General features: G+C 33.4%; 1 protein-coding gene and 1 long non-coding RNA gene across 4 annotated transcripts; one reads left to right on the top strand and one right to left on the bottom strand.

Annotated features, from left to right (window-relative positions):
• Positions 1 to 3984: 3984 nt before the first annotated feature.
• On the top strand, positions 3985 to 10432 carry LOC110413212 (phosphate starvation response 1). Of its 3 annotated transcripts, none has more exons than XM_021423969.2 (8): positions 3985 to 4271; positions 5892 to 6537; positions 6631 to 6841; positions 6927 to 7003; positions 7116 to 7155; positions 8241 to 8298; positions 9042 to 9111; positions 9901 to 10432. In XM_021423969.2, exons 2-8 carry the CDS (start codon positions 5899 to 5901, stop codon positions 10258 to 10260), a joined length of 1455 nt encoding a protein of 484 aa, XP_021279644.1. In that variant the 5' UTR covers positions 3985 to 4271; positions 5892 to 5898; the 3' UTR covers positions 10261 to 10432. The 3 variants fall into 3 exon arrangements, with proteins under 3 accessions (XP_021279644.1, XP_021279646.1, XP_021279645.1); XM_021423971.2 differs by having other exon boundaries at positions 5825 to 6537; XM_021423970.2 differs by having other exon boundaries at positions 5822 to 6537.
• A 4652-nt stretch (positions 10433 to 15084) lies between these two features.
• Positions 15085 to 17108, bottom strand: LOC110413214 (uncharacterized). The gene is made up of 2 exons (XR_002444931.1): positions 15370 to 17108; positions 15085 to 15271 (listed from the first exon to the last, which is right to left on the bottom strand). It is a non-coding gene; the product is annotated as an uncharacterized LOC110413214 (long non-coding RNA).
• Positions 17109 to 17348: the final 240 nt, after the last annotated feature.

Genomic DNA, 17348 nt, shown 5'->3' with positions numbered 1-17348 from the left:
AATGGAAATCATGAATCTGTCTATTTTTGCAACAAATTAAAACTACGTTTGATATATACTTAATTTATATACACCATGAAGATTAAGTCAAGCAAAAACATTTATAAAAAGAATATATAGTATCACATACAGTAAAACCAAATACAATAAATTTTTAAGATGTAAACAAATCAACAATAATGGATGACATGCGTAAAGTATTATGTGAGTACAATATAAAAAATCTAAATTGTACCCAAAAGCAATTATAGTAGTGAGTGTCAGAAAAGTTTAACTTGTAAGTGAGCCAAACAACAATATCAAATACGATCAAGATGCCTTTAAAGTAACAATTACATTGTATGATTTTCTCTCACAATACAAGAACACTATACTAGAGCTCCTTAATACATTAACAAAAGTTAGAAATGCAGTCTAATGAGACATCAATTTCAAGAAGAAACAAGTAATATTAGAGTCATATTGTATAAAGGCCTTTTAATTGAGTCATGTATATATATAATTTTGATGTATAAAGAGATTATTAATTTATACATCAAGTGAGACCCATTTGTATTTTTTAAAAAATATATTATCTTATAAACTTAACGAATTATTAATTTACTACGTTAGTCCTATGTCGAGACTAGTCAAAAATTTTATTTAATCGAGATTATTAAGTTATCGAGTAATAATTTATTGAGATTTTATTGTACTAATTTTATTAGGTTCCATTGCTATTAATTTTCTATGTTATGAGTCTTTTGTTTTGGGAAATGATTATCTTAACTTTGCTTGTGATCTAACTTAATCTGGTTTCCAATCGTGTTTGGAGATCTTAAATGCTTCTATATCACCATTACTAATCCATAAACTTTTCTATAATTAAATTTTGTTAACCTAATAAAATTCTCATAATGCACCTACTATGAGAAGACAATTATGAATACAAACATATGAAGCTTCTTCTGAAACAACAGCAAAGGGTAATGGTGTTTTTTGTTTTATCTCATTATTTGCTCCGTCTCATTTAGATAAGTGCATATATGTGTGCTTGTGAATATGCTCCTATATGTAGATATTTAATAATGGATAAACAATGAATTTGTGAAAAGATTTATTTGATGTTAGGTCTCTAAGATGATTTAGTAATTTTGGTTTTAAATCCTAAATTAAATGATTTAGTTTGTTTAAGCACAAACATTTGTTATATCATATTAGGTAAGAAAGTAGTTAGTTTTTTTTCTTTTTTGTTTTAAATCTTTAAGTCAATCATTTCTAGGCATGTGATTGTACAAAACAGTAAACACACAAGTCCTATTCAACATCATTTAATGCCATGTGACAGATGACATGATATGAACGTCTTTAAAATGACACGTCAATATGTCATGTGGTAAATAATATAGCATAAAATTGCCAATTATACTGTTGATTAACTTTTGTTAATTAACAATTAATAAAAGAAACTTATTTGATTCAAAAAAAACTTTAAGAGTTTAATTGAACACAATAAAATGATAGAGACTTAATTAACTTTTATGGTATAATTTAGAGACTTATTTAAATATTTAACCTACAATTTATCTTCATACAAGAGAAAACACAAAATTTTTCTATCCTTTCTTCATTTTGTGTCTTGCTTGGTGCATAGTTCATTATTTCTGCCACATGTCCAATAAAAGTTAACTTCTTATGTTATGAAGTTTCAACCAAAAACTATGGTTAGGTTAAAAATATGAGAAGTTGCAGGCAAACACCGAAACAACTCCAACTTATTTCAAAAGATAATTTCCTCATCATAGCATGTTAAATGCAGAAATAATACAACAACGTAATGTAATTAATGTGTAATAGGATAATTTCTGAAAGAATAGAAGGGACGAAAGTAAGGAGATTGTACTTAAATCAAGGAGAATTTGTTCTCATAAAGTGTTTTTAGATGAAGGAAAATTGAGAATTTTGAAGAAAAAGGTTTTTTTTTTTTGAAAAAGAGTCCAACCTTGGGATTTTGAAAAAATGATTAAATTAAAGGTAAAATACTCTCATTATCTTAACTTTTAATCATAATTTCACGCAGATCTATTAATTTTCACAATAGACAATAAGATCCAAAAGTGTAAACACCATTAATAAAAAATAAAAAAAAATTAAAATGTTTTTTCTTTTTTCTCCTTATTTTTTTCTCAAACAATGTAATTGGTTAGTGATACTTTTATTCACCGACCATCATTTCACTATAGGCGCTCCAGGAGCACCAGAAAGGAGCATTGATTTGGTGCTCCCAAGGGAGAGAGAGCATCGATCCAAGCAAGAAGGAGCACCAATTATCATCGATTGGTGCTCCCTTCCCGTAGGGAGTAGGGAGGTTTTTTTTTTTTGTAAAATAAAAAAATGTTTAAAAATGAAAATTATAATTTGTATAGGGGTAATTTTTAAACTCAAAAAAAAGTAAAATTATTTTTTTAATATTATCACGTCATCTACTTAACGAAAACATTAACGTTAATTTGTTGATTAACGATTTAATTTATATATCTAACAAAAAATATTTTTTTAAGACGAATTATCTATTTCAAAAACTAATAAATTTACGTGGAATTATAGTTACAAATTAGTAAGGTGACAGTATTCTACTTTTAAATTAAATTTCTCCCTTCCCTAGATTAATATATGGTTCCAATTAGGCTTAATTTGTATTTCTTTTCTTTGTTGTAAATTAACAACAATTATGGAATCTAATATTAAGTAGGACTCAACTTTAACTAGATTGATAACTTAATAGACAGCGTGATAAAAAATAAAAAGAATAAACAGAGCACTAAACGAGACACAAAATAAAGTAAAAAAATCTGTTTCAGTAAAAAAACCTCTAACATAGTGTAAGGAGGGAAAGAGTAGGTATCCTTTATTAGGGTTGAAAGGGTCTAAGTTTTTGGTTTCCCGATATGTAATCAAACATTCATATGGCTTTCGTAGATCCTCAAATAATTGCTGGAACTATTAATGAAAACTCCATAACTAAAAGCTTGGTCCACAATTATAGTCCTCCCTCGTACCAACTCCATCAATGCTAAGCAATGTCTGAAGCACATATGTTGCTTTGAAAGCATGAAATGAAAGCTATCTTTTTCCATGCTCTATTCATCATTTGATTTGTAGAATAAAATTTTTGAGCATTCATCAGGCCCCAGGGCCAGAGCCGCAGGGTGCTGAACTAGACTGATCATGTTATCATTATAGGGTGGACAAACTGAAACAAGGGTCTCAGACATGCTGATAGAGGTAAAAGAAGAAGAGAACACGTAGGAAAAACAAAGCTCCTAACAGACAAATTTCAAGGCTGAAAGCCATGTGTAAAATTTTGAGAATGTTGGATTTCTTCTTACAAAGATTCCATCTAACATGCCAACCACTGCAACACCTTTTTCTTTTTCTTTGCCATCACCTCAAAAACACTTGCAGTCCTCCTCATTAACCCATTACCTTCTTTACGCTGCACACTTTGATTTTTTATTTTTTTGTTATTTTGTAGCAAATTAATAAACAAATAAAAAGAGATTAGATGTTGGAGATCCAAATCCTGCTAAAAAAGAGGTAAATTCCGAATTCTTGATGTGGCTTGACTGTCTTGGCTTGGATATATAATTTCTCAGACCAACAAACAAAAGAGCCATTCCTCTCTTGACACGTGTCAATCTAAATTCTCATGGATCATGTTTTGGTCTGAGAAGCCAGACTCAAGAAACTCTCCCTGAAAAAACAAAACGAAAAAACGGAAAAAGAAAAAATTAAGAAAAAAAAAAGGAAGAAGAAATATGCAGAGGCCCCGTTGGCCTTTTGGCAACTTGAAAGACCACATCTCTAATGATATAAGCAACATTAACACCCACGTGCAACCCAAATACAAATTTTTCCACCCACCAATAAAAACCCTCCACGTAGCCAATCTGTGGACCCCCAAAGTTAATGCACGCACTGTTAAAACAATATTCCCCTCCATCTCAGATGGGTTGTTTCACACGCGCCACGAATGGCTCGTGAGCCCAATCACTGTTTGTTTCTTATTAGCTTCAGAGGCAGAAAGGGCCCAAAGAAGAGGCAAAAGCGCACTTCGTCACCGTTCACTTCCTTGTTTGGCCAACGCCGGTGACGGAATTTAAGAAAAAACACCCGCGTGTGATTCTAGAATAGGTTTCCTCCCAATCCTTTTTTTGTTGCTGTGACCCAAATTTTGGATTCGATTCTTTTGGCGTGTTTCCAATCCAGTGAGGTTTCAATCAAGTTTTTTGGTAAGAATCGATGTACCCATTTTCTTGGTTTTGCCTAATTTTTCCTTTTTCAGAGGTAAAAAATCTTTAATTTATTTTTTTTTTGGAGAAGTTTCAGTTAAATTTTGATGTTTCTCATATGTTTTAGGTTGTCATTGAATTGGGTTGTTTCTGTTTTTAGTGGCTATTAAATCAATCTTTTAATGCTTTGGATGTTGGGAGCATATGGATGTTTTTTCTGTGAATTTTACATTTTCAGTGAATGAGGTGAATTTCTTTTGGTTTTTGGTTTTTCTCTTGTTTGATATTTTGGAGCTTATCATCACATTTTTTGGTGGAAATTTGTGTTTGTTGTTCACATGTAAAAGCTTTAGTTTTTTTTTTTATATATTTGTGAAAATTCTAGTATTTTGATATAAATTCAGTGGAGGTTGGTGTCACTGAAGATAGATAGCTCTAGAAAAAGGTAGGATTGCTTAAAGCATTTATTTATCCCACTTCTAGATATATGAGATAAGTTTATTTGGCTTAAAAGTTTGTTCTTTTAGGGTTGTATTTAACAAAGGGCTGACAAAGATATTGATGGTCATCCTGAAATATGAAATGCCTGTCATGGTTGAGAGTTAATTATAGGTATTTTAACGCTTTCTTAGATGTATGAATAGAAGCATAACTTAGGTTAATGGGATTGGTGGACCGTTGTAGATGAAATGGCTTTGTATTCTTGAAATGGCATTTATAAAGACATATTAGAAGATTTCTTGGCATGCAAAGCTAAACCTGAAGCATATTGGAGGTTAGAAATAGGGATATAGCGCCGTTTGGAGGAATAAAGTTAGTTTGAGCCTTCCTGCTGATGGAGGAAACTACAAATGTTCAGTTTAATTTTGCATCTCATTCATTATCAAGCACTGGCTTTATAACAGTTTTGCATCTTCTCTTTTGCCTGTTCCTTTAGTTTTCTGGTGTACAATCTAGACTCTGCACCAATTTGCAAAATGGAGTCTCTGCATTTGATTCTTTTTTACTTCTGCGCTGTATCTTTGTTGTAGGACAAGTGAGGGAAAGAGATACTTAGAAAATACATAGGATATATAAACTTTAAGGAAAGTAGAGGAAATGGAGGAATTAGAGGAAAGAGGAACAGAGAGAACCTAGGAATGGAAATCTTAACGCGCAAAAGTCAAATCTCAATAACCAATAGTTACTAGAAATTGAAATAACATAGGTCCATATAAGCTACTGCCTAAAAACTAACATAAATATTAAATACCAAATATAACCATAAATTCCCTAAATACTACAAATTACAATGAACATGTAAAATATATAAAATAATTCCTAAGAGCCTGTGTAAGCACGTGTTTCTTTTTCTTGTTTGCCTGCGCATCCTAATTTTGGTTCCACTTCTCCAATGAGATTTTTGGGGTTGATTTTTTTATATACAAAAATATTTAATTGTTTATTACATAATGTCTACTGATGCCAAAAGTTATGACCTTTCCTTTTGCCATAGCATTTGGAAGCAGTAACAAGAGTGTTTTCTGGGGCTTTTATTGGTTTTTGTGCAGCAGTATGAACTGTGCCAATTTAGCTGATATTGATTGACCAAACAATTGACACCCTCATTTTTAATTTAAGCACAACCATGGAGGCACGACCTGCTTTATCCATTCAGAGATCAGGTGCAAGGCCGCTCAGTAACCTGGGGGTGTCTGGAGGGCTATCATCATCTTTACCAGCCCTTACAACACCTTTGGAAGAGACATATCAAAAGTTGTCGGACATGCAACAGGTGTCCTCAGATAGGGAATTGATGACAAGGCCTCTGGTCCATGCAACTTGTGTACCCACCAATAGTGGAGCGGTTGGCCACATATTTTCATCATCCTCAGGATTTTCAAGTGATCTTCACTATTCGTCTGCATCACCACATGAAAAGCATTCAAGAAATGCTCCTTTCATTTCTCAGTCACCAACTGATGCCACAGCTTTGCCATTACCACAATCATCAAATTCAGTGCTACCTCAATCAAGTCATTTCAACAAAGATAGTAGTGGTTCTTGGTGTACAGATCCAGGTTTTCTTGATTTTCCTGTAAACACCCCTATCCAGAGCAGTCAAGTAGAAAGCAGTAGTTGTAGTGGTATCATGACATCTGAGGACTTCAGCAAACGGAATGATTGGCAAGAATGGGCAGACCAGCTTATCACTGATGATGAGGCTTTGGCCTCCAATTGGGATGAGCTTCTTGTTGACAACAATGTTACAGATCTGGAACCAAAGGTGTGGATTTCATACCATGGAAGATTAAGCTTTACAACGTAAACTTGTGGGCATTGTTTATCTTTGTATCATGTTCCGTTCTTGTTGCTTCAGATGGCATACCAGGTGGCCAAACCATGCACAACCATGCCTGCCCAGAAACCCCAAGTACATCAGCAGCTTCCTTCACCATCTGTAGAAAGTCGCAGTGTTGCAAACCCGTTTTCATCTGCAAATAATGCCCCTGCAAAGCCACGAATGCGGTGGACACCAGAACTCCATGAAGCCTTTGTTGAGGCTGTCAACCAGCTGGGTGGCAGTGAAAGTGTGTAATTTTCAGCTCGCATGAAATTGCTTGCGTAAAATTGTTAGGCTTATGTTTCAATTTGTTTGGTAATTTCAACTTACAGGAGCTACTCCTAAGAGCGTGCTGAAGCGTATGGAAGTTGAAGGCTTAACCATTTACCATGTCAAAAGCCACTTGCAGGTACACTTCTCCTTTTTTAATTATTAAATAATTTGTGTCTGTATGTGTGCTCAACGGTGCTGGTTAGAAGTTAGATTCCTTTTAACTGGATATATCCATCTGTTAACTGCAGAAATACAGGACAGCTAGGTACAGACCAGAGTCATCAGAAGGTATATGGCCAGCTCCTTTTAAGTTTATCTTTTTTCCCATTTGTGTTACTTCTCTGCATTTGCCTATATTTTCTTCTATTGCAGTGGGTGGGTTGTAGGTATGCACTAGTGCCTGTTTTGCTTTAGGGGAAAATTAGGCTTTGAAAGGGTGGTTCTTTCTTGATACATGTACATATATTTTCTCTTTGTAACTTTTGTGTGGGTTGAGGGGGATTTGTAAGAGAGGTATTGTTGAGAGGTATATAGTCCATGTTGTCATCTTCAATGAAGAGGAGATCACTTTTTTCTTCATATGGTTAAATTGGTCCCAGAATTTTCAGATGTCCACTGAAAATTTATGATGCATACTCCAACAATCCTAGCCTCCGATGCTGATATATTAGAAATCATAGCAATGTAATTAGATGGATGGCAAGCTAAGGAGATTGCTTACAATCCAAGAAGAGATCATTAAATATCATGGAACAATTTGTCCCAGAAGTTTTTTCTGTCTTGTTTATGCACATATGTGTACAGATTCATCTATCCACATGGATGCTTGCATGTTAAGTTCTTGATTCGAGTTTTCTGGTGTTGGTAGTATACATTTTTTTCTGTAATTTATGTCAACCAAAGCTATGCCTTTGAATAAAGCATGCATTTTTGCATTTACATCTCTCATTCAGTGAGATCATCTTGCACTGGTTCATTTCTTGTGTAGTTTAGATTAAGTTTCTTAGTCTGAACCATCTTTTCAAACTTTGCCCTTTCACATCACTTTGCGAGGGGAGATGGAGATCTTTTAGACTACCTATTTTTAGCTTAGCTTTATGGGTTTTATTCATTCTATGAGCTTATAACTCCACTGTGCTTTAAAAACCATATTTCGATGTAATGTGTTCACTCACTTTTTGCCCCTCCTTAATTTATCCATGAAACTGGTTGTCTTTGTGGTTGGCATGGAACCTTTGTCATGTCCAGTTTGGTTATTGGATCATAACAGATTTAAAGGACTTACATTATGTATCTTGAATCCTCACAAATTCCCAACGTGGGGTTGGGGGCCTCACTGTATATATAGCTGAAATATCGACCATTGCTTGCAGGATCCTCGGAAAAACAATTGACTCCTATCGAAGATTTATCATCTCTGGACTTGAAAACGTAAGTAATTTCTAATGATTTGTCAAGGATTTCCAATAATACTGTATGGTATATCTATTTGTTTCCCTTTGTCGGTAAAGAGAATTGCATCATTGACAAATTGTTTGAGCATCTGCTTTTATACTTGGGGGGCTTCCATAAATTCTGAGTAGCAGACTTAGTAACTATCTGGACCTTTATTGTTAAAAATGAGTGGGATGCTGCCATTCCTAATGTGGAATTATCTACTTCTAAGAAAATGGTTAGAGACAGAAGGCAAGGGTCTTCTAAAACTTGCAGGAACTCTATTAATTGGAAAATGCTTCATCTTCAAATCTTTCAGGCTGTCTGCTATGCTCTTCATATGGAAAATGTTGATCTAAAACCATGAAAGGGGTGGTTGATGGGTCCGCTAGTTCATGTTTTCAGTTCCTTAAACTGATTTGGATTGTGCATTATAATTGCACCTGATGTTTAAGTTGTGGCACGAATAAGTTTGTCATATGCTTTAAGATAAAAAAAGAATAAGTTTGCCATGAATGTTCCTTGGTAATTCTATTTGGTGGGGAGAGGAATCTGCAAAATGATAACTTTTTCCCATTTTGGTGTTTGTATTGTGCAAAACTTTGGTTATAGAAGATTCCAAATGGAATCTTGAAGGATGAACGTGCATAATATTCTAGGGTCTACTGAAGCTTCATTGTATTGATTTGTTTAAGTTCCTTAACTGTAGAAAATGCATTTTTCTTTTCGAACTGGAACAGGGGTATGGGGATCACTGAAGCTTTGCGGTTACAGATGGAAGTCCAGAAGCGGTTGCATGAACAGCTTGAGGTATGAATTTGTTTGTCATAATGGGTTTCGTGGCATAAAAGCAACATACGTCGTACATAAGAAAATTGAACTAAATAGAATCCATCTTTAAAGTATGCCTTGAAGAAATTAGAGAAATACGAATTCTTTTCTTCCTTTAGACAGGTAGAAACACAGTTTCTGGTGTGCTTTCCCTCAGACGCATGGCTTTGAACATTTGAACCCAAATGAACTAATTTTATTGCCGTGAGCAGGTCGGGGAAGGTGGGAGGATCTGCTCGGTATTGCACATTGAGGGGATATGACGCCATAACCCTGTACGATTAAGGGCATTTAATTAGATTATTTTCCTTGGAACTCTTTTCACTTAGATATCATGCATAACACCTATCAGATAATGGGCACTTTGGAGATGGGGTGTCGGTGTTGCTGGGATATCATATCATATGTGGTATGGCTGTTGCATTAGCTAACTTGCTTTCTTGTAGTTCTTCTCAGCAACAATTTTGAGGGGAGATATGTACCCTGACTTGAGTACTATCAGGCAATTAAATGTGCTTAATAATTCTTAGAATGAAGACACTGACTATCTGAAATAGATTTTGTAGGATACTGGCCTTAGCAGTTTTAGAATTAAACACACCTTGGCTTAAATGGTGAACTGATTTACCGTGTAGTGTATCCATTATGCCTTGTGGAGGTGTGCACCACTATAGTCAAAGTTCTGACTGAACCCATCCTCGTTGATGTTTCAGTTTTTCCTCTGGTGCCTGTTGGTGTAATGCTGACATGTTTCCTTTTTTTCTGCAGATTCAGAGAAATTTACAGTTGCGAATTGAAGAACAAGGGAGATACCTACAACTGATGTTTGAGAAGCAAAAGTCAGGTGTGGACAAGCTGAAGGTGTCATCTTCTAATAATCTGGAGAATCCACCTGCTCCTCCAGATGCTACCAAAGAGTCTCCTGCAAAAAGTGACCTGGAAGCCTCCCAGATGGATCATGTAAATTCAGGAACCGACACTGTTAATGCCAACTCGATTTTGGAGAGTAGTTCACAAGAAATAGGTGCAAAGCAAAAGGCACCTGAAACTAGTGATCTAGAGAAAGCTGAAACCTGTGTTTCTGAGTCAAGTTCACAACCCTCAAAGCGTCCAAGAATTGAAGAATAAGTTATAACAGCTTTGAACTGACAAGCACCTTAGTAGGATAGATCAAGTTGAGATATGGATAGAGCTTTTGAGGTTTTAAGGTCCTTTTCCCTCTTTTTATGCCCTTGTGGACAATTGTGTAAAACACTCGATATTTAGTTGATAAACCAAAAGCTTATAAGGTTTAGTTTGATTTTCCTAGCCTCCAACCTCCCCAAGTGGAAATGAAGGAGCATTTAATACAGTTGCACAAATTTTATTAGATATGCCAGTGAAGGTGTCCCATTTTTGAGGGAATGTTGTTGTCTTAACTTGTGCGCCCAATAAAATTCCCACTCCTAGATTTGTACATGGCTTTCATTCCAATACTGCTTTGTGTACCCCACAGTTATTACCCTCCAATATCCTACATATGTTGTAGTTGGCAGTATTTCTTTCTGAAAAAGGAAAACTTAGAACTATATTCCAGGGCATACGTGTATGTACGTAAGTAATATAAATGACAATGACCCTTCGAATATTTCCAGCGTATGTTATCTTGGGGTGTTATTCAGCTTTCATAGTAAGAGAGGAAAGTTGGGGTAGGCTGATGAAAGCTGCATCAGCGGACATGCAAAGCTACAGGAACTGGGAATGCCCTGCAGTACGACTATGGCTAAACAAGAAAAGGAATGGAGAATGCAGAACAAAGGCTCGGCTTCGAAGATGATTTAAGCTCTTCGTGATACAAGCTGGATTTGAGGATAATCCAAACCATGGTTAAATCTTTATTAGTAAAGTAAAGGGTATTCCCCTGATTCATTATCAATGAGGAATGTGATTGGTTACCGAATACCTACTACTATTGGTTTAAAGGAGGACTAAGGAACTTGTTCTCCCTGCCAATAAAATTGACAAGAGATTAGAGAGCATAGCTTCAAGGTGTTTATATATAAAAAAGGAAAAATTGTATTTATGATTTTCCTTTTGTAGTTAGTTGCTCGATGGGTAGCATTTTTGATCAAATTAAAATATGGCTCCCTCCCTTTTGTCAATTTTCATGTTTTCTATGTGTATCTTGTTGAAGGGCCATTTTGCTTTGTAATTTTTAGAGTTTGCTTAACAAGACAGCATCTATGGCATGATTAAAACAGAAGGGTCGTATGATATAAAATATCAAATTAAGGCAGCTAAAGTTTTGGAATTCTGAAACTGAGATGGGCTAAGCAGCCTTTATTTAAAGTTTGGTATTCTTTTCTTTCTTTTGGTCCCAACAAACATCTGAGATGTGATCAACTGCATCTAACCAGTAATTTACTTAGCAGAAAAATATACTAGTAGCAATTTTTAGCATGCACGCTTCATGATATTGATTTCCCTCGTCCACTCTTCATAAAAAAATTATATACAGCATAGACAAAAATCTTTTATTGTACATAATCTTTTAAAAAAGCCTTCAAAATTATTTTTTTTTTAAAAAAAATCAAATAAATTTTTATATTTTCATTATATTCAAGCAAGTTTTTGACTACTTTTATTATAAACTAAATAAATTTTTATAACTAACCGTTGTCCAACTACTGTTTGTCAAAAAATCATTTATCTTTATATGTCATGTAATATTGACGTCACATGTTAACATATTATAATAAATAATGAAATTACATTGATTTAACGTGATGACATAGTCACGCAACATTTTTCTCCTTCCATGTCAATATTACGTTACTGTTATGTGACATTTTGACTAATAACAGACTATAAAGAAACAAGATATTATCGATAGAAATTTTCATTGATAATAATTAACATTTCATCAATATGTGACAATACTTATGAAAATCTCGATAGAAAATTTCATCGATAATAATGTAGTCGATGATGAAAAATTTATTAGCGCCACATAATATTTCATTGACAATTCGGTTGGTAACGGGTTTGATTCGTTAGCCAATTGTAGTCGATAATGAGAGAATTCTGTCAATAATTTTCATTAACAGTTATTGATAGAAATTTTCATTGAGAATTCCATTGGTAAATTTTTTTTTTCTCAAATTAAAGCTTAGATTAATAATATAAGCTTTGACTTTAATATTGGAGAAGTGGTTTGTAAAAAGTAAAGCTATGGCTTCCTACAGTGGCTAAAGAGGACAACTTCAATTTTACGTCTGAAAAACTCCATTTTTTCAAAATAATTCTAAGGAATGCTATTAATTATGTAAAACTAGTGAGTGATCTTTTCTCAATTATAAATCATAATTTTGAATGTGATTTTCAAGTCTACTTTATGCTAGGAATATCTTTCATATAGTAGATTTTAAAATCACATTCAAAATTATGATTTATAATTGAAAAAAAATTATTCATCAATTTTTCATAATCAATAGTATTCTTGAGAATTACTTTGACAAAAATGGGGCTTTTTGGATGTTAAGTTGATAAGGTTGCTATGATGATCATCTCTCTGGCCGCTATAGGAAGCCATAGTTTAGCTTTTGCATACCACTACTTCTCCAATATTAAAACTAAAACTTAGACTTTTAATCTAAGTTTTAATTTGAGAAAAAAAAAAGGAATTTTTAGCTCATATGTACCACAGAACTTCCAATTGTAAACCAGTTTATGTGACTGCCACTTTGTCGTACAGAATTTTAATCTATGAGAAGTTGGAGGAATTACATCAAATAAGTATAATATTATATAATATTACTTATTGAATTAATTTCTTAATTATTTATAACACTAAACCTTAAATACATTAACACCTTAATTTAACTACCCTAAATATTTTTAAAATTAAATAATATTACTAATTTAGTTAACTAATTTATATAACTAAACGCTAATTTAATTATATAATTAAATTATAACACATTATATTACTTAATTATATAAATTATTTAATTAGCTCATTAATTAACATCTTAATTTATTTAAATATTTTAAAATGATATAATATTATTAATTTAGTTGATTGCTTAATTACCAATACATAATTATTCATACTTAGTTAAAATATGTAATTATTTCCCAAAACCCTTAATTAATTTAAATAAATAAAATATTATCTAATATTATTTTGTTAATTTATTTCTTAACCACTTATAATACATTACATGATTCTTTATTACCTAAATTATTTAATTAACTCATTAACACCTTAATTAATTTAAATGTATTTTAAATTAAATCCTATTACTAATTTATTTAAGTGCTTAATTACCTAAAACATTTTTCTAATTGATTAACAACTAAATGCTAATATATTTTGCATAATCGCTAATAATTATTTAAATTATTCTCAAACTTTTCATCAAGACAGATTCCTTAAAACAACAATAGATTATTCAAAACAACATTCAAATAATAACAACAATTTTATGCAAATAATAACCAGAATTTCACATATTAATAAGGAAATTTACAGTATTAAGACAACAACAATTTCACAGCAAGAGTTAAAACACAATGGGGGTAGCAACCAAAACCTACAATATTGGGGTAGCAACAATGAGGAAACCAAAACCCACAATAGGGCAGTAACAATGGGGAAACCAAAACCCATAATGGGAAAAATGATTGACAAATCTTATCGACTAGAGCAACAATGGGGAGGAGGACGTCAACTGGAGCTTAGGGAATCGAATGGGTAGAAGGATCGAGAGGTTCAAATGGCGAGAAAAGGAACAAGTAATTGACGAAGGGTTTGGGTCCGGCATGGATGATGCTTTGGGGCATTTCAATCGGCAATTCTAGTGGCGAAGGTAGAGTATGGGGTGCGAAGACAAGAGAGGTAGAGAGGAGAGGAGAAGAGAAAAGAGAGAAACGAGGGAAAACGAATTGTCGAGGGTTTTAATTTAGCCTATCGACAAAATCACTAACGATAATTGTTGTTGGTTAAACCACCGACTGAATTTCTATCGATAAACTTATTAACCTTTTAAGTAATATTATGGACTGAATTTTTGTTGGCAGATTCGTCGGTAAGCTTACTAATGTCTTAAGCGACTTGACCACATTACTGACCACACACTTCATCGACAAAGGGTTGGTAAATTTCATTGATAAAACAGTACCGACGGACTTATTCCATCGATAATGTTTGCCCCATCTTATTGTTCATGCGCATTTTCGTTTTGCTGATGATTATATTTCATCGGCATTTTCTATCAAATTTTCATCGATAAGCAATCGCTATTTTTAACATTTTAATTCCGTCGGTAACACTACTAAAAGACAAGCTTTTTTAGACGAAATTTTTTGTCGAAAAAAGTTAAAATTCTTTTGAAAATGCCTATTTTTGACGGATTTCCAATGAAAAATTCCGTTGAAAATTCTGTCTGTAAAAGCATCATCGAAAATACTTTCCGTTGAAAATCCATTGAAAAATTCCAACGAAAAATTTCGTTGGAAAAAGTACATAATCCATTAATTGTCTCGCATCAATTCTGTTGGAAATTTTCAACGAAATTTATGTTGGAAATGCTTTTCCAATGAAATTTCCATTGGAAATGCTTTTCCAACAAAATTTCGTTGACAAAAATTCCATTGAAAATGCTTTTCCAACGAAATTTTGTTGGAAATTTTTTACAAAAATTCTGCTGGAAATGCTTTTCCAACAACGGAATTTTCGTTGGAAATGCTTTTTCAATGGAATTTCTTTGAAAATTTCCAACGGAATTTTTTGTTAGAGAAGCATTTCCAACAGAATTTCGTTGGAAAAGCATTTCTAACTGAATTTCGTTATTAATTTTCAATGAAAATGTTCCATCGGTAATGCTTTTCCAACATATATTACCAATTAAAATTTCTGTAAAAAATTATCAATTAACATCCATAATTCACATCCAAAATTGATAAGAAAAATACAAATTAAAATCCAAAATTCAAAATTAAGTTCATGCAATTAAAAATTGTCATAAACACATAATATCTCAAAATGTCAAACAAATATAGCACAACGCTAAATGTGTTATTGTATGCCATACTAAAAAAGTATTTAAAATTCACAAGGTAATACTCTTGTTTCACTTGTTGAAGACATCTCAAGCACCTGCAAAAAAATTTTTTGTAAAGTTTATAAGCTTTGAGTAAAAAGGAACAGAAAAGGAGATAGGAAAAGAAAAAAGCTGACAGAGAAAAGCAACTCACGTTGCAATGTTCTGCTCTTTAGAGAAGTTGTAAAAAGCAATGCAAGCATTTTTAACTCTGTATGCACAATGCTGTTTAACACACAAACACACACAACAACCATTCTCATCAAACAACAATGAGCAAAAACAAAAGCAACCCAACTGTCAAAAAATCTTGTTTCAACTTTAACTTCTCTATCAATTGAATGGTCAAATCTAACAAGTCAGACCTTTTTCCATTTGAATTATACTTTTTGTAGTGCAATTATGGGGTTCAACTATTGTTGAAGAAAAAATCAAAATTTCCAAAGAAAGGGAACAAGAAAAGCTTTTTGAAGTAGAAAAAAAAAATAATTTAAGTTTTCAAGGCTTGACATTAAAGAAAGGAAAATTTATAAGTACTTGCAACTGTTACCCTTCAACTGATGAACATGTGTATCAAACTTTTAGAAGTATACATGTAGCCGATCTCTATATCAAAAAAGAAAAAGTTAAGGAGAAAATAAAATAAGAAACTCAAATATATAAAAATAATAATAGTAAAAGATAGCTATGGCAAGAAGAAACCTGACACAGACTGAGATCTTACAAAGCTATGGTCAGATCATTGAGCAGTTTTTTAAAATCATCAAAGAAGAGAGAAACAACTTCAACAACAAAATCTTGGTTGCTCACATCTTGAAGCTGCTGAAATGCTGACCATGCCAAGGAACTTTGACTAGGAAAGAAGTATTTAAACTTCATGGTTAATGCATCTTTATAGAGCTAGCAAAATGACTTTCTTGGCTTCACTAAAGAGAGTATACATATCCAAGAATGGCATGTTCATTAAATAGAGAAAATACATCCAAGAATGATGCCTAGCCCACAATTTAGACTACTCACACATACTTGCCTTCCTTCCTATACTTGAGCAAAATTCCACTCATTCTATTTAAAGACTTTCATAAAGACACCGGTTGGACTGAGCATCTGCCTTTATTAAACAATCATTCATAGCATAACTAATTTACAACATCTGCCTTTTTATTCAACAAAATTAAAATAGTGAGAAACTTCAGTTTGTAGAGACAAATATGCAAATAAATGCAGCATTAACCAAAAAGGATGACCAGTGGTTGTCATAACAGAATAATCCTCAAAAGATAAACATGTAACTATTAGATTGAGAAAAAAAGGACTATTTACCTAATTGAAGTTCAGGGGTATAGAGTGGATTCTTGGGAACATACTCAACATACAAGTTATAAATACACTTAAGTGGTTCACGAAGATCACCAGCCCTAGGATGAGTGACCAAATTAATTTGCACAAAAGGACAAAAAGAGTGGCAGAGTTAGGATTTCATTGAGAAATGTATACAAATTTTCAAAACATCAAATGCTGGAAAATAATGCTGTCAAAAGCATACAAAACAAGGTCAGTATCGAGCATTGATTAATGTCAAGCAAGGTCGATGCTGAAGGAAGAGAGAGGGTCGGCAAAAGGAGAGAGAAGACCGATCGACGTTGAAGGAAGAAATAGGGCCGTTAGGTGCTGAAGAGAAAGAAAGAGAAAGAAAAAAAAAAGAAAAAGAGAGAAGAGAAGAAGGAAAAGGCTGACGGTGAAGGAGAAGAAAAGAAAAGGCTTTGGGTTGGTAGGCCAACGGTGACGATGACCGAAGGATCGAAGTGAGATTGGAAAGAAGTTTGAGAGAGGGAAAAGGAAAGTTGAGAATTTTTAGAGAGAAGGCAGAGGAGTTGCTGCTATAGAGAGAAAGTGAAGAGCCCAAATGAGAGAAGACTGAGGAAAAAGGGATTTTATAGCTAGTATTTGCAATTACTAAAACGACGTCGTTTTGGGTAAGAAAGGAGTTGCTGTGCAAACCACCAAAACGATGCATTTTGAGTAAGAATTCTTGGGCCTTGGGAAGCATACCTGGAATTCTTAGGACTTGGGAAACTTGGAAGCAGGCTTGTTCACTCCTCCATTGGTTGCCTTGGGCCATTCTTAGCCCAC

Source organism: Theobroma umbraticum, unplaced genomic scaffold (genome assembly GCF_002168275.2).
Source record: "Theobroma umbraticum cultivar Fairchild unplaced genomic scaffold, ASM216827v3 scaffold_4.1, whole genome shotgun sequence".
Taxonomy (NCBI): Eukaryota; Viridiplantae; Streptophyta; class Magnoliopsida; order Malvales; family Malvaceae; genus Theobroma; species Theobroma umbraticum.
This window is presented reverse-complemented; position numbering and strand designations above follow the sequence as displayed.